This window comes from Gopherus flavomarginatus, chromosome 3 (assembly GCF_025201925.1).
Source record: "Gopherus flavomarginatus isolate rGopFla2 chromosome 3, rGopFla2.mat.asm, whole genome shotgun sequence".
NCBI lineage: Eukaryota > Metazoa > Chordata > Testudines > Testudinidae > Gopherus > Gopherus flavomarginatus.
Window position 1 is genome coordinate 185,737,658 of NC_066619.1, and position 15,673 is coordinate 185,753,330.

Here is a 15,673-nt window from a genome sequence, read left to right on the forward strand (position 1 = left end):
GAGAAATATCCTCTCCCAGCTACCAAATTTCTCCCCAGAATTGCAGAATTGTCCGACTGTCAGGATGGAAAAATATTCGATTCTGGAGAAGGGATATGTTTAAGGTTTAATATCTCATGAACCATCACAAGTAAAAACATGCCAGAGAGCAGATAATCTATACTTTATGCTGAGAAAAGAACATTTTATTCTTGGCTTGGTGTATTTTGTTCCAAACATTAATATTGTGATACCTCGGCTTATGGAAAAGCTATTTTAAATCATTTTGGAGGTTTCTAAAATGTATTTTTTTTCTCTCTCATGGAGTCTCTGTGGTTGGATTCATAGGGCTATGGCAGTTTGGCTTTACAGATAGAAAGCTACTGACATGGTACCGAAGGGTTCTGTTCCACTGCTATTGAACTAAATACCAAAATCTGTTGATTTTATAGATCTATATGTAGGCATGTCTCTTATTTCTGTTTTGTTTTTTACTTCCTATCTCTTACTCTGTTTTTAATCTCTGATGAGAGTTTGTCTCTCACTGCCTGGTTACCAGATTTTCTTAAAGGCCTTCTTATCAAACAAATTTTTGAAAGTGCTTATGTGGAGAATCCTTAAGCTTAAATTGAAATAGCCCTCCTGTGTTCTACTTTTGTTCCCTGATTCTGATTTATAGAAGAATGTGTGTAGCACTGATTTGAAGAGGATAAGTGATCTGTACTGGTTCAAAGACAACTTTGTTAAATCAACACAGTTACTTCAAACATGGAGAGCCATTCCTCTCAAGACTTCAGTGAGCAGCAGAGATAGACTTGGATTTGCTCTTTATTCTTAATAAATGTTAGTTTAAAGAGTACCCCAAGCTAGCGTAATCAAAGGGAACTTCTTCTCCTGTGTCAAAACAGCTGGTAGGAATGTAAACTAACTGTTACTGGTATCAGCAATTGTTCAAACCATTGTTAGATGTGTTTTCTTCTCTTTATCTGACTTAGTGGATAATGAGGAAGAACAAAAAGATGAACATTGGGTTTTCTTTAGCTAGGTCATAAAAACTAGCATTATTAGCTTTGAATTTTGACAACTACTGAGAAATGTCAGTGGGTCAAGTTTATTATTTCTCCCCTACATATTATCTCCTACTTGAACACAATCAAAGATCAATATTTCTAGGATATTATTTTTTATGACTTAAACAAAACAGCTATATCTAACATGAGAAAGATTAGACTCCCTCTTTCACATACGAAGAAAAAAAAAGAAAAAAATTAAAATATCCCCCCGCCCCTCCCAAAAAAGTATGATCAGATACAGGCATTGGACCTGCTTCCAGTCCCTTTGGTGAAGTTAAGAGTTTAATATTAATCAAAAAGACTTTTCCCAGCCCTTTCTTGTCATATTGCTGGTACCAACTGATTTAGACAGCCTGTGCAGGATAACTTCTTTTTCATTTAATTTTATATGTATAACCCCTCACCAAAAGGTATTGAAAACAGGCAGACACATGTTGCAAAATTTCTAGGATACTAAACAAGTTAGCACAGTACAACCCTGGTTTTCTAAATGGATTTAAGGATATCCAAAATACTCAGAAATGTAGGATCCTGACCAAGGAGAGAGTACTGCATACTGCACATTACCATCATGGGACATGAGTGACCTTCAGGTAACTAGAGCTTTGGTTTTCTGGAGATCAAATACCCAAGATTATGCTAATTAAACATTCAATTTGTTGCACCTACAGGATAATAAGGTTATAAGAAATAGCCAGCATGGATTTTTCAAAAACAAAACATGCCAAACCAACCTAATATCTTTCATTGACGGGGTTACTGGCCAAGTGAATAGGAGGGAAGCAATAGACATGATATATCTTTATTTTAGTAAGGTATTTGACTCAGTCCCACAGGACATTCTCATAAGAAAACTAGGGAAATAGGCTGTAGATCAGTAGTTCTCAAAGCCGGTCTGCCGCTTGTTCAGCGAAAGCCCCTGGCTGGCCAGGCCGGTTTGTTTACTTGCCGCATCCGCAGGTTTGGCCGATCACAGCTCCCACTGGCTGCAGTTCGCCGCTCCAGGCCAATAGGGGCTGCGGTAAGGGCAGCCAGCACCTGGAGCAGCAAACCGCAGCCAGTGGGAGCCACGATCGGCCAAACCTGCGGACACAACAGATAAACAAACCTGCCTGGCTCACCAAGGGCTTTCCCTGAACAAGCAGTGGACTGGCTTTGAGAACCATTTCTGTAGATGACATTGTTATACTGTGGCTGCTGAAAAAGTAGTTATCACTGGTTCACTGTCAGACTGGGAGGATGTATCTGGGTTAGTCCTGGGTACAATACTATTTAATATGTTTATTAATTACCTGGATAATAGAGTGGAGAGTATGCTTATAAAATTTGTGGATGACATCAAGCTGGAAGGGGTTGTAAGCACTTTGGAGGACAGGATTAGAATTTAAAATGATCTTTGCAAATTAGAGAATTGGTCTGAAATCAACAGAAATTTTTATAGATAAAATTCTATAAAGACAAGTGCAAAGTACTTCACTCTGGAAGGAAAAATCATATGCACAACCCAAAATGGGGAATAACTGGTTAGGAGGTAGTACCGCTGAAACACACACATTGAATATGAGTCAACAATGTGATGCAGTTGCAAAAAAGGCTAATATTCTGGAGTGTATTAACAAGATTGTCATATGTAAGACACAAGAGGTAACTGTCCTACTCTATGTGGAATTGGTAACTCCCCAGCTGGAGTACTGTGTCCAATTCTGGGTGTCACAGTCGAGGAAAGATATGGCTAAATTGGAGAGAGTCCAGAGGACAGCAACAGAAGGTTTAGAAATCTTGACTTATGAGGAAAGGTTAAAAAATGGGCATATTTTGTCTTGAGAAAAGAAGACTGAGGGGGCACCTGGTAACAGTTTTCAAATATGTTAAGGGCTGTTATAAACACGATGGTAATCAATTGGTCCCCATGTCCACTGAAGGTAGGAAAAGAATTAGTGGGTTTCATCTGCAGCAAGGGAGATTTAAGTTAGATATTAGGAAGAACTTCCTAAAGATAGTTAAGTTCTGGAAGAGGTTTCCAAGGGAGATTGTGGAATTCCCATCATTGAAGGTTTCTAAGGTCACGTTAGAAAAATACCTGTCAGGAAAGATTTAGGTTTACTTGGTCCTACCTCAGCGCAGGAGGGGCGGGATGGACTTGATGATTTTTAGAAGTCCCTTCCAGCTCTATATTTCTCTTATTCCATGCAGTATTCTAACAATGTTTAATATTTGTGTTGTGGTGAAAGTGAGACAGTTACCTGTAGTGTAATAAGTAGTACTTACAAGCAGAATGCCAGCTGCCTAGTATTTCCAAGTATTTTGTAGGCAAAATGGTACAGGTGAGTTGTAAAGAGAGATTTGAATAAGGTTAATTGGATTTGCAGATTTGTCAGGGTGTCGTGAGAAAAATATAAAAGTGATTGTTGGAATTTTGACAAATTGGCAATAAAAGCTGTTATCACTAAGCAGCAAGTGTCAACATGTGTAAACTGTATAAGATAATAGGGTGCTGCTAAGCCATGAATGGGATTAAAAATGAAGACAAGTAGTTTGTGGTTGATACAGTGGAAAAGGAGGAACCAGTGGAGGGATGCAAAGACGGAGGGATGGATTGGGAAAATGGGGTTTATTCAGGCACCACTGTGGTATCGGAGCACCTCAGAGAAGAGAACTCTAGTTTATTATTTCGATTAGGGACATGGTTATGGTTTACATGTGAACAGCATTTTAGTTTGGCACTCCTGTACATACTTGTGATAGCTTTCATAGTTTCTCTTCTTGCTATTATTCTTTCATTTATGTACAAAGTCTGCAAAAATACTTACTTGTCATTTAGGCTTGTTGAAATGAATTATAGGCTGTAATTTTATTCTCTAGTGAATAATATTTAGCACATGTGACAGTGTCTGTTCAGAAGAGAACTGGCTCTAAAGTAACATGCTTTATTTAGCTCCAGAGGACCGTGGTCCCTCTGATTCAGAACGGAGCTCATAATTGATGGGAAAATATACTAAAAATAACTTATATCTGCCTGCGTTAAACATGCTACATTCATACTCATTCAAGTTAGGCTTTCTTTATCCTTGATTCCCATCACCCTGATGAGTTCAGTGCACTTAAAAAAATAGGGATAACAGTACTTCCCAGCTATATATTTGATGCTCTCAGTGCACTTTACAAATGTCACTTTATTAAGCCTCACAACACACTTGTAAGATAATAACTTGAGACACCAAGGGGTTAAGTAAATTTCCCAATGTCACACAGTAAATCTGTAGCAGAGCTGGGAATAGAATCTCAGTCTCGACCCCCAATCCTGTGACTGATCCATGGGATCTTTCTTCCTTTCTAAGGCACAGTTGGAAAATATATTCAAGGTTCATAAGCTTGTTGGCCTAATGTAAGACCCGTGTTGAAACTGACATGAAAACTAACATGGAAGTTCATTTGGTTACCTGATTGCAGGGAAAATGTGTGAATCTGCTGTCAATTACTGTGAATGCAACCCCTGTTTCAATGGAGGGTCCTGTCAAAGTGGAGTGGAAGGATATTATTGCCACTGTCCATTTGGTGAGTTGCTGTTGGGGTTCTTTTTTGTTAACATTTCATAGATATACTGACTTCTTCAGGTTCACTTAAATAAAACCTATATTTATTTCTGTCAATTTCAATTTACCAAAATAAATCACATGCATATCCCAAATCATTAGGGTTCCATGACATACAGTTAAAAAACAGTCCAGTTAAGAGAAAAAAGCATCTATTTAAAAAATCCTTAGTAATTTATAATATCACTTTCTGTTTCTTCTACATGAGAACAAAAGGGAAGGGAGGAGATTTTTCCTTGTGTACACTTATGGCCAGATGTTTACTGGTCCTTGAGAGTGTGTGTGTGTACACATACACGTGTGCAAGATGCCTCCCGCTTTGTATGCCCAGCTCACAATCACAGCTGCCTTCCTACACCCTACCCTCTCTTCACACCAACCTACAAAGGGCCAGGCTGCTTGGGTTGCAACTGGTCACTCATCACTTCCTGCGCAAACCATCACTGAACTCCCCTGGATTGTTTGGATTCCATGCTTCCCCCACTTTTTGGATTCCTTAAAGCTACAGTTTTTCCTTATTTTCCTTTGGAGTATTTTACTGGTGTTTCATTGAGTGCAGGTCACACCACTGAGTTCTGAATAACTATACAGTTATAGTAGATGTAAAGATTGTGAATTATATATTGTAAGTTCCACAATCAAGTTCTGTTGGTTCACACACTAATAATTTGCAAAGAAGGCATCATATTTTGTTTTCTAGCTATAAAAGGGGAGTTTCTGTTGTATTTCAACATTCTTACAAAGTAATCACATTTGCAGTCACAACTCCTCAAAAATATGCAGGCAAGGAATCAGTAAATGTAATTAATTCTTCTGTTCATGAGCAACATAATCTCAAATATTGAATATGGCACTTATTTTTATAATGATTAGACCTTGCTAAAAAGCATTAGAAAAGATGTGAAAAGATCAAAACACATTACTGTATCATTCCAGACTAATCCCGGCCCATTCTGTTTATTGTTTACTATTAAAACTTTGCAGTGCTTCTAGACTTAAATTCTAAGAATAAAACCAGGAATTCATACAGTCCTATTAATATATTTTAATAATGACTTGAAGATAATTATCACTAATTTCTACCAGGAATTGAGCAGCCAGTAATGATACAAAACATAAAAAGGGTTACTTCAGAGATCTTGGTACAGTCACACAAAGTTTGGGTCTGAACTCAGATCCATTGTGGATTGTCTTTGTTCATATAGAAAAGAATGATGTTAAATAAAACAAATGAAACAGAAAAAGAAAAAAGCTGAAAAAATAAACAAATATTTTATAAGGCAGCTAAAAGAGTAACCCTATCTTAGAAAAATGTTTTTCAGAACACATTTTTAACTGTTTTGTTGTGAGAACTTTTATCTGTCTTGCACTTGTAATGAATTTCTTATCCTATATTATATCATTTTTCTCAGAGAGTTACTCATTTTCTATATTTATAATCAGATTTCATTATAAATGCATCTAACTTTTGGAGATTAAGATAGAAAAGAAGAAAAGTAATTACATAGTTCAATGACATTTGGAAAGAAATGTATGAAGTGCACATACATATTCAGATTAAATAAAATACTGAGAAAATGGAAGGCTCCGATGTTTGTAGCCAGATTATAGCAAAGAAAAAATATGCACATCTTCACGGACAAGGCTTAGTATATTTTAAGTTTATTGCAGACTTGCACTGTAAGGACTAATAGATAATGTGTAGCCAAATTCAAGAAGGAATGGAACAATCACAATTTAATAAGATGCATTCCACTTTGGCTTGAATTTCTCTTCACGTTATTTGACACAAGTCCACAAATATTTGTGGAGTAAATTCTTTGGCTCAGCATTGCAGTAACAATAAAATTCATTTCAAAAACTAAATGGAAAAAGAACCAGCACAAATAAATACAAACACAGAGTTGGTGGCAGGGAGAGAGAAGAAGAATGAAGCTGCATCAACTAGTTAGCTATAAATCAATCTAAGGTTATACAAGTGGAATGGAAAACAGAATGGAAAGTGAACATCTGTATTTATATGTTCAGTAACAAATACATCACCATATCTGGATTAAAATACATTACGTCCATTGATACCTATATTTGACACAATCTCAACTCAAAAGTTTTTTTTCAAAACACCTCTAGACATTAACAAAAGTATGCTTTGCTTTTTATCCAGTTGTCTATAACTTCATTTGTTGTTTTGGAATGTATGTACTGTAACAAATAACACTTTGGGCAATAACTGTTTTTTGTCCAAAATGTATATGTTTTTATTTATGGCGTTTTAAGATGCTTTTTAAGAAACTCACATCATAAACACATCTAAAAGCACTGAACTACCTGCTTTTATGTCCTGGACTTTGATTAAATGGGGTAAAAATAATTTGATAACAGACATGTTTCCTTTTATAGGTGTCTTTGGAAATCATTGTGAATTGAATAGTTATGGATTTGAAGAGTTGTCCTATATGGAGTTTCCCAGTATGGATCCAAACAACAATTATATTTATATAAAGTTTGCAACCATCAAAAGTAACGCCTTAATGCTGTATAACTATGACAACCAGACTGGAGAACGGGCAGAATTCCTGGCTCTGGAAGTAACAGAAGAAAGGCTGAGATTCTCCTACAACCTTGGCAGTGGCACGTATAAACTTACCACAATGAAGAAAGTGTCTGATGGTCAGTTTCACACTGTAATTGCCCGGAGGGCTGGAATGGTAAGAAATACTGCACTGAGAATTAAGTTCATTCAGTTCCAGATCACTTTGGTTTCCATGTAAGCACAAATGAACATAAAACCTGGTAAAGTTGTATTCACTAGCTTTACCTCCAGCTTTGGAAAAAAAAACGCTTTAATTTGTATCTTGTCCAAAAGGCTTGAAGAATAATAATAGTTTGCTCAGAATACAAAAAAAAAAAATCTGAACTTGAAAAAATGGGAACAAGAATACTTAATGAGCTAAAGAGCTATCCAGAAGACTAATTAACTACTACAGACAATGGGGAAGATTATTAGTGAAGGCTAATTATCTAGCGATATGGGAAGTGTAAGCGAGACTCACCGGGGCTCAACCCTCCCGGATGAGGAGGGGAGCCACACCGGCCTCAACTTGTCCTCTGCGGGTCTTGGTTCTCGGGACTGTCGCCCACCGCGCGGGTAGTCGTTCCCTGTGGATAGGACTGGGCAGTGGCAAAGTCAAAGGGGGCCCAGCCCTTGGTTTGGGCGGGGCACCAAACACAGTTCTAACAGCTCTGGCCTTTAGAGCAGGGCAGAGCAGTGGCAAAGTCAAAGGGGCCCAGCCCTTTGTTCGGGTGGGGCACCAAACACAGTTCTAACAGCTCTGGTCCTTTGGAGCAGGGCAGAGCAGGGGCAATTGGCGGGAAGAGGGGGAGTCTGCCACCCGGTTATGGGTGGCAGGGGGAACGCAGGCCCACCCTCTCATCTGCGTTCCAGCCCGGGGCCCTAATAGCGGCTGACGCCGCTAGTAGCGGTCAGTGGGGAAGGGTATCCTGACCGAAACACACTGACATCGGCAAGGTTTGCTCTACAGCCTGACTGGCGTCAGGCTTCCCCGGGCTACTTCCTATATCCCCCTCCGAGCCTACCTGGCTTGTGGGATCACCTTCAGGGACGTCCCACCACATCAGCTCCTCGCGGCCAGGGCTGGGCGGCAGATCCGGCAGCTCTTCTGGGAAGTTTGGCCAGGCCTGTTCCGGGGGGTCCTCGGGGCCGCAACAGGGCCAGGGCAGCTCCGGCAGCTCCTCGTCGTAGCAGGCGCGGGGAGGTTCTGGCCAGTCCAGACACCGGCCTGCGGCCTCAGTGGCTTCCCAGTCAGGAGCTCCCGCAGACAGGTCTGCTCCTGACGGTGGCTGGGCTCCAACTGAGGGCTGAGGGCCGGCTTTTATTCTTCCGGGTGGCCGCTTGACCCTCTGGGGGGCGGGACTTCCGCTTAGAGGCCCTGCCCCTCTGGATGATTGACGGGGCTCGACCCTCCCGGATGAGGAGGGGAGCCACACCGCCTCGTTACAGAAGATTATTAGTGAAGTCTAATTATTTAGTGATACTACAGTGGACCCTAAGAGAGTGAGTGTAGATGCTTCACTTATTTACTGTAGCTACAGTAGAGATGGGCAAATTTCTTGGGATCTTTAGGTTCTGAGAGCTTCTTAAACTTTTAGAGCTGTTACAAAACTTGTCCTGCTGCCAGTTTTTTTTTTCTATGACTTAAACCCATGTATTTTCTCAAAGGTGTTCATGATTTTTAAAACAAACATTTTTTAGTTGAAAAGAAGCCTACACAATTAATCAGGGAGAGAAGAACTGCCCAAAAATCTAGGCTAGTGCAAATGGTTGTCTTATACATGGTGCTCTGCCCTTTTCCATTTTTCACCCAGTTTTTTTTTCAGTGATTTTTTTTCTTTTTGCCTTTTCTCTGTGGTCCTTTCTTAACAGTATCTCCTAAGCAATGTTCCCTCCATGCTTGAAACTAATGTCAGTCTATGAGGACAATACCTGGTTGGGGCTCCAAGTTTTGTTTTGCCTGTCAGGCTAGAAGCAGTAGGGAGAGAAGGGGACAGCTGTTGTACACAGCATGGCCCCTTCTGAATCCTACAGCTTTCCTACCATTACATGCTGCAGAAATCAGTGCTACTTGGATACTGCACTATTGTATCATTAAACTCTGTTCCCATGTTCAGGGAGCCTTACTGAGAAGATACAGCATAGACTCTGTGTGGATCCAATAGAAGTTCAACCACTGAGCCAACCATGCTGCTATTTAGGGGTGATGTGCCTCAAGGTTAGAATATAGGGGTGTCTAAGAACACAGGCATCCTAAGAACAGTTGGGTGCTGTGGATCTGTGATTCTACACAGCAGAGAGGCTCTGCCATTGGCTCTTTTCTCTGAGAGGAACTTGAGCCTGCAGCTGCATTTCTTTGCAACTCAGAGTTGCTGACCCAGTTTTTTCACCTTCACGTATATTTGTGCTGGAGGTGGATAGTTTGCCCTAAATTTGATTTTTCTTTTATAAATGTCAAGATTCCTTCCCCACTCTGAACTTTAGGGTACAGATGTGGGGACCTGCATGGACACTTCTAAGCTTAATTACCAGCTTAGATTTGGTATCGCTGCCACCACCCCCAAACACTACTTTTCTTCCCTGGGTAGTCTTGAGAGACTTCACCAATTTCCTGGTGAACACAGATCCAACCCTCTTGGATCTTAAAACAAGGAGAAATTAACCATCCCCCCTTCTTTCTCCCACCAACTCCTGGTGGATCCAGATCCAATCCCCTTGGATCTAAAAACAAGAAAAAAATCAATCAGGTATTAAGAAAAAGGCTTTTAATTAAAGAAAAGAAAGGTAAAAGAAAACCATCTGGGAGAAATTAGCATACCAGCTACTCTCACAGACAACAGATTCAAAACACAGAGGATGTTCCCTCTGTGTCCCCTGGGCAAAAATCTTAATACACACAAGAATACCCAAATTTGATAATTCCCTTAATGGTACCAAGACAAGTTACAAAGAAAATAAACATAAATCTATTTATCCCTTTTTAAAACTTACTACTCTGATAAGAGGCTGGTTCCTTGATGTTTTTCACTCCAGCTGAAACTGAAACTCTAAACAAGGAAAACTTCCCTCCTTCCTTTTGAAACATCTTGTTCCCCCATTGGTTCCTCTGGTCGGGTGTTAGCTAGGCTAGGTGAACTTCTTAACCCTTTACGGGTAAAAGAGGCATTAACCCTTAACTATCTGATTATGACAATAAGTGTTTGTAAAGATGTTATTTTCTATGTATTTCTGAAGGATAATTACACAAGTGGATACTGTTTTGTCTTGGAATATATTAATTTTAGATATTTAACACATTAGAGTCCCAATTTTCAAATATGAATTCTTAACCAGACACATAGGTGTTGATTTAGATATCCAAGTATGGATTTTATTAACTAAATTAATTCAGACCATACATGCTTAAATAAAGATTTATATGCCTAACTACAGGTACACAAGTTAAAAATTTGTAACAAACAAACTAGTCAGGTCTATAGAAGGAGCTATACTATACTTGAAAAGTATATTTTTCTAGAAAACTACCTTTGTGTATGCTTAAAATTAAAATCAAGCCTCAAAAAGCCTTGATGCTGATGCATAGTTGCTGTATTTAAATCTTTCTTAACCACGTCGGCTGTTTACAAACACAAGATGTGAAAAGAATCACTTTTGTCTTAAGTATTTCTGCTGTAGGAAAAAATATCTCCCACATGTCAAAAAATGTATAAAATACCCTCCCTACAGGATTTTAAATCTGTCATTTCCTACAGTGCAGAGGGATTTTATCGGAAACTGGTAAAATCATTAAGTTGTCAGTTTTGAGATATGACAGAGTGACACGATAGAAACCCTCATAACTTGAAGAGGTAACTGTAGAGTAATGTTAAAGTAACAAGCAGGAGCATTTGACTAATGTTAGAAAGTAAATCGTGTGAACTCAGGTCCAAGCAAAATATGGTCTCAAATATCCAGCCCTTCCGATGGACTTGTAGCTCATCCTTCTTTTCAGAATGTGTACTCTGTAAATTAGTGGAAATTACATTTATTGAGCTTAGTAAAAACAAAATCTGATCTTTCATTTTTGTTGTTAATGTACTCTTAAAATATGTATATAAACTAGCCAACTAATTTTATGTGCTCTATGAACTGTTTCATTTATACTCAGCATATAATGTACTTAGGTGCTGCTGGCTCATGTTTCTCAAGAAGAATAGGTTATTCATTATGTATGGAAAGAAATGCAAGATAAGCTTTCATTTTAAAACTAAAACAGAGGAAAGAAATACATAATTTGGACATACTATAGTAAGTGATTTAAATTTGAGACCCATGAATTCAGTATGATGTTTCAGTTCATGGTGGGTATTTGGAAATGAAGTGTGGAGATTTTGTAAGAATTTCAACCAGATATTAATGTTAGTGGTGAGCGAACTTAATTGTAAGCAAAAAAAGTCAATATATTACACAAGAATGACACATGAATAGCATTTAGTGTTTGTACAGCTCCTGTAGAGTTACATAAACATAGACCAAACTGTTGTCAAGTGGTAACATTTGATTTAAATTTGCCATAAACTGCTTCTATGCATTTTACTGTAATATGAAAGCTGAAGATACATCCAGATGATCACATTTATGTTTTGAAAATTTGACATAAGGAGTAATTAACCTTCCATTTTGTTATGCAATACATTCCACCTGTCATTACTGGGGAAGTAGCACATTTTTGTATTGCTTCTGCTAAACTGGGAATAAAATAAAAATTTCAGAAGACCCAATTCAATTCCCATTAAAATAAGTGGGAGTCATTCAGCTGATTTTATGGACATTAGATTAGAGTGTTAGTGAAGAGGTCATAAATATAACACCATACCTTTTTTGAAATTGGAGTTACCAAAACTGATTGATCTGGGTGACTTCATTGTCTGTGCAGAAGATGGCTCTCCATTTCTGGCATCTCCAGATATCATTGCCTCCGCTATGACCATTGGATTATCCTACAGAGTTGCTCACTCCACCTGTTTTATTGATTCACCTGGGGAAGCTAATGGAACCAGACCTTTTTGAGATGGCTTGGAGGAAGAATGCTCAGAGTACAGCTGACAGACCACTTCATTGATAGCTACTTCAGTAGCACGCTGTAATGATCTTTTCTTAGCGCACGTCCAGACTAACCCGCGGCATCGGCGGGTTAAAATCGATTGCTCGGGGATCGATATATCGCGTCTAGTCTGGACGCGATGTATCGATCCCCGAGCGCGCTTACATCGATTCCGGAACTCCATCAACCCGAACGGAGTTCCGGAATCGACACGGAGAGCCGCGGACATCGATGCCGCGCCGTCCAGACGGGTGAGTACCTCGATTTTAGAAATTCGACTTCAGCTACGTTATTCCCGTAGCTGAAGTTGCGTATCTAAAATCGATTTTAATACCTAGTCTGGACGTGGCCACACTGATTGATAAGGTGGATCCCAAATGCCCTCTTCCCATACATCAACATCATAGGTCACGTTAGTATACAAAGTGATTTACAACAAAGGACATGTGAAGAGAGATAGAGTCCTCATGGCGGAAGTCTCAGACTTTGAAAAAATCGAAGCAGAAGTCATGTTAGAGGTCATATGCTATGACTGTGCAGGAAACAAAGGAGGAGATTTTTCTTTCCATCGTTGTAGTATCTGCAAAGTTCCGATCAGTACACTGTATGCTCTCCCCGCTATTTTTCTGGGGAAATATGATGCATATGGGAGAATCTTTGTTAGGGGTAGACTGAGAGAGGTATGTGGTTTTGAACATTGGTCCAGCTTTTTTACGACAGTTTTTTACTGATAATGTTTGTACTGTGCCCAAGGCTTTGGGAAGACACACTTTGAATCAAATTGAAAATATATACTAGATACCGTAGTCTAGTCCATGAAGGAACTAACGTTGAGCCTAGTGGGACTTTTATGTGAAGATCAATAGCAGAATACAGTATGGCCTCAGGTGCCAGACTCTGTGTGTGAGGGCGGGGGAGAGTGCCACTAGGACCCAGAGTGTAGAAAATTGTGTCTGCTGCTGGTGCATATGTATTCTCTCTGCTCCATATGCAGAGAGATGGTAGAGTGCTGTGCTCGAGGAAGGAGGGCACAAGAGACATAACAGGCAGGCAGGAGAAAAGGTCAGAGGGAATAACAGAAAGCAGCAGGAGCTTCAGGGAGAGCGAGGAGGAGGAGCCTCTTATGTACCTGTCTAGCACCTGAGGAGCCTAGACTGATTAACACCAGCTTCTCAGGGAGCTTTCTGTTTCCTCCTGCTTCCCTGAACCCACTTCAGGAGAACAGGCAGTCAACTGAAATAGCAGAAGCCAGTTAGGCCCTTAAGACGTTGATATTTTCCCACACTCAGGCCCTGCTACAAGCCTGCTTATTTGTCACCTTCAGTTGAGTGTTGAGAGCCACTATAGTTGGCACAGAACAGCAGTCATGAGTGAAAGAAGAAAACACCCCTTTTTCTAAATGGGGCAGCATTTAGAAAAAGAAAGCAAGCAAAGGAAGCTTTTCTATGTAAGCAGGAAGGAGCTCTCCTGAGATACATAGACACAAATGTTCATGGTGAACCTTCTGGCCCCAGTGGGGATGTGAGTGGTGAGGAGATGCCTGATCTTCCAGTTAGTCAGAGTGCAGGTGACCTGGAAGCTACGGCAGTGTCCATATCTCCATCTCAAATGGATGTAACCATGCTCATTCCCGAAGAAAATTGTAGATCAGAGAAGACCGTGGTGCAGGCGCAAGGAACAGCTGCTGCTGAGTTTGGTACCTTAAGTCTAGATGATCCAGGACTGTAGACCCACTTGAGCAGTAGCCTGAGGGGCTTTCCTTGTACTGCATGGGCCACAGCAAGTGAAAAACTTCATGTTCCCCAAAGACAATGAAAATAGAGGTTTCCAGCAACACATTACTGATGTGAACTCCTCAGTGGTGACAAAGTGGAGAGGCCATGGTTTTTGTACTAAAAAAGCCAGAATGCTGCATACTGTTTTTGTTGCAAACTCTTCCAGTCTAATGTTCCAGCCACACTGGGTTCTACGGGAACAAAGAACTGGAAAAATCTGGCTAGAAGACTGGCATGCCATGAGAAGGCAGGAAATCACCAGAGCGCATTCCATAGGTGGAAAGAACTTGAGATGAGACTAAGGTTAAAGGCCACCATAGATTATCAGCATCAAGAGAAGATTGCATCAGAGTCTTTTTACTGGGGGTTATAGTGGACCACAAGCTAAATATGAATCAACAGTTTGATGCTGTTGCATAAAAAGCAAACATGATTCTGGGATGCATTAACAGGTGTGTAGTGAGCAAGACATGAGAAGTCATTCTTCCGCTCTACTCTGCACTGGTTAGGCCTCAACTGGAGTATTGTGTCCAGTTCTGGGCACCGCATTTCAAGAAAGATGTGGAGAAATTGGAGAGGGTCCAGAGGAGACCAACAAGAATGATTAAAGGTCTAGAGAACATGACTTATGAAGGAAGGCTGAAAGAATTGGTTTTGTTTGGTTTGGAAAAGAGAAGACTGAGAGGGGACATGATAGCAGTTTTCAGGATCTAAAAGGGTGTCATCAGGAGGAGGAAGAAAACTTGTTCACCTTAGCCTCTAAAGATAGAACAAGAAGCGATGGGCTTAAACTGCAGCAAGGGAGGTTTAGGTTAAACATTAGGAAAAAGTTCCTAACTGTCAGGGTGGTTAAACACTGGAATAAATTGCCTATGGAGGTTGTGGAATCTCCATCTCTGGAGATATTTAAGAGTAGGTTAGATAAATGTCTATCAGTGATGGTCTAGACAATATTTGGTCCTGCCATGAGGGCAGGAGACTGGACTCGATGACCTCTCGAGGTCCCTTTCAGTCCTAGAATCTATGAATCTGTGAATCTATAAAATGTTCTGAAAAGGCTCATTGCCATTATGAGAATGCTTGCTACCCAAAACCTAACACTGCATGGCACTTCAGGTCAGCAGTATGTGCCAAACAATGGAAACTGCCTTACAATTGTGGAGCTGATGGCTGAGTTTGATGCTGTACTCCAGGAGCATCTAAGAAGAGTCACCACCCAAGAAATGTACACACACCACTACTTTGGAAAAACAATTCAAAATGAGATCATACAGTTACTGGCAACAAAAGTCAAACAGAAGATTGTGTCAGATCTGAAGTCAGCAAGATATTACTCTGTTATTCTGGACTGCACATCTGACACCAGCCATACGGAACAAATGACTTTTTGTTTTGTAACAACAACAGAACTTAGTGAAAATGTCCCTGCAATGGTGCCTGTCAGAGATCATCTTCTAGAATTTATTGACACTGATGATACTACAGGAGCCGGTATGACAAATGTGCTTCTTAAAAAGCTGGAAGATACGGGAATTGTGATAGCTGACATGAGAGGTCAGGGCTATGATAATGGTGCCAACATGAGAGAAAAGAACAGA

At 40.0% G+C, this 15,673-nt stretch overlaps 1 protein-coding gene across 2 annotated transcripts in view; it reads left to right on the top strand.

Annotated features, from left to right (window-relative positions):
• FAT4 (FAT atypical cadherin 4) overlaps positions 1-15,673 on the top strand; it is a 224,156-nt gene that overhangs the window by 178,916 nt on the left and 29,567 nt on the right. For both annotated transcript variants that reach the window (XM_050946189.1, XM_050946190.1), the window contains exons 10-11: positions 4,503-4,607; positions 7,046-7,353. In XM_050946189.1, the coding sequence (XP_050802146.1) occupies positions 4,503-4,607; positions 7,046-7,353 (413 nt within the window). The remainder of the gene's footprint in view (positions 1-4,502; positions 4,608-7,045; positions 7,354-15,673) is intronic.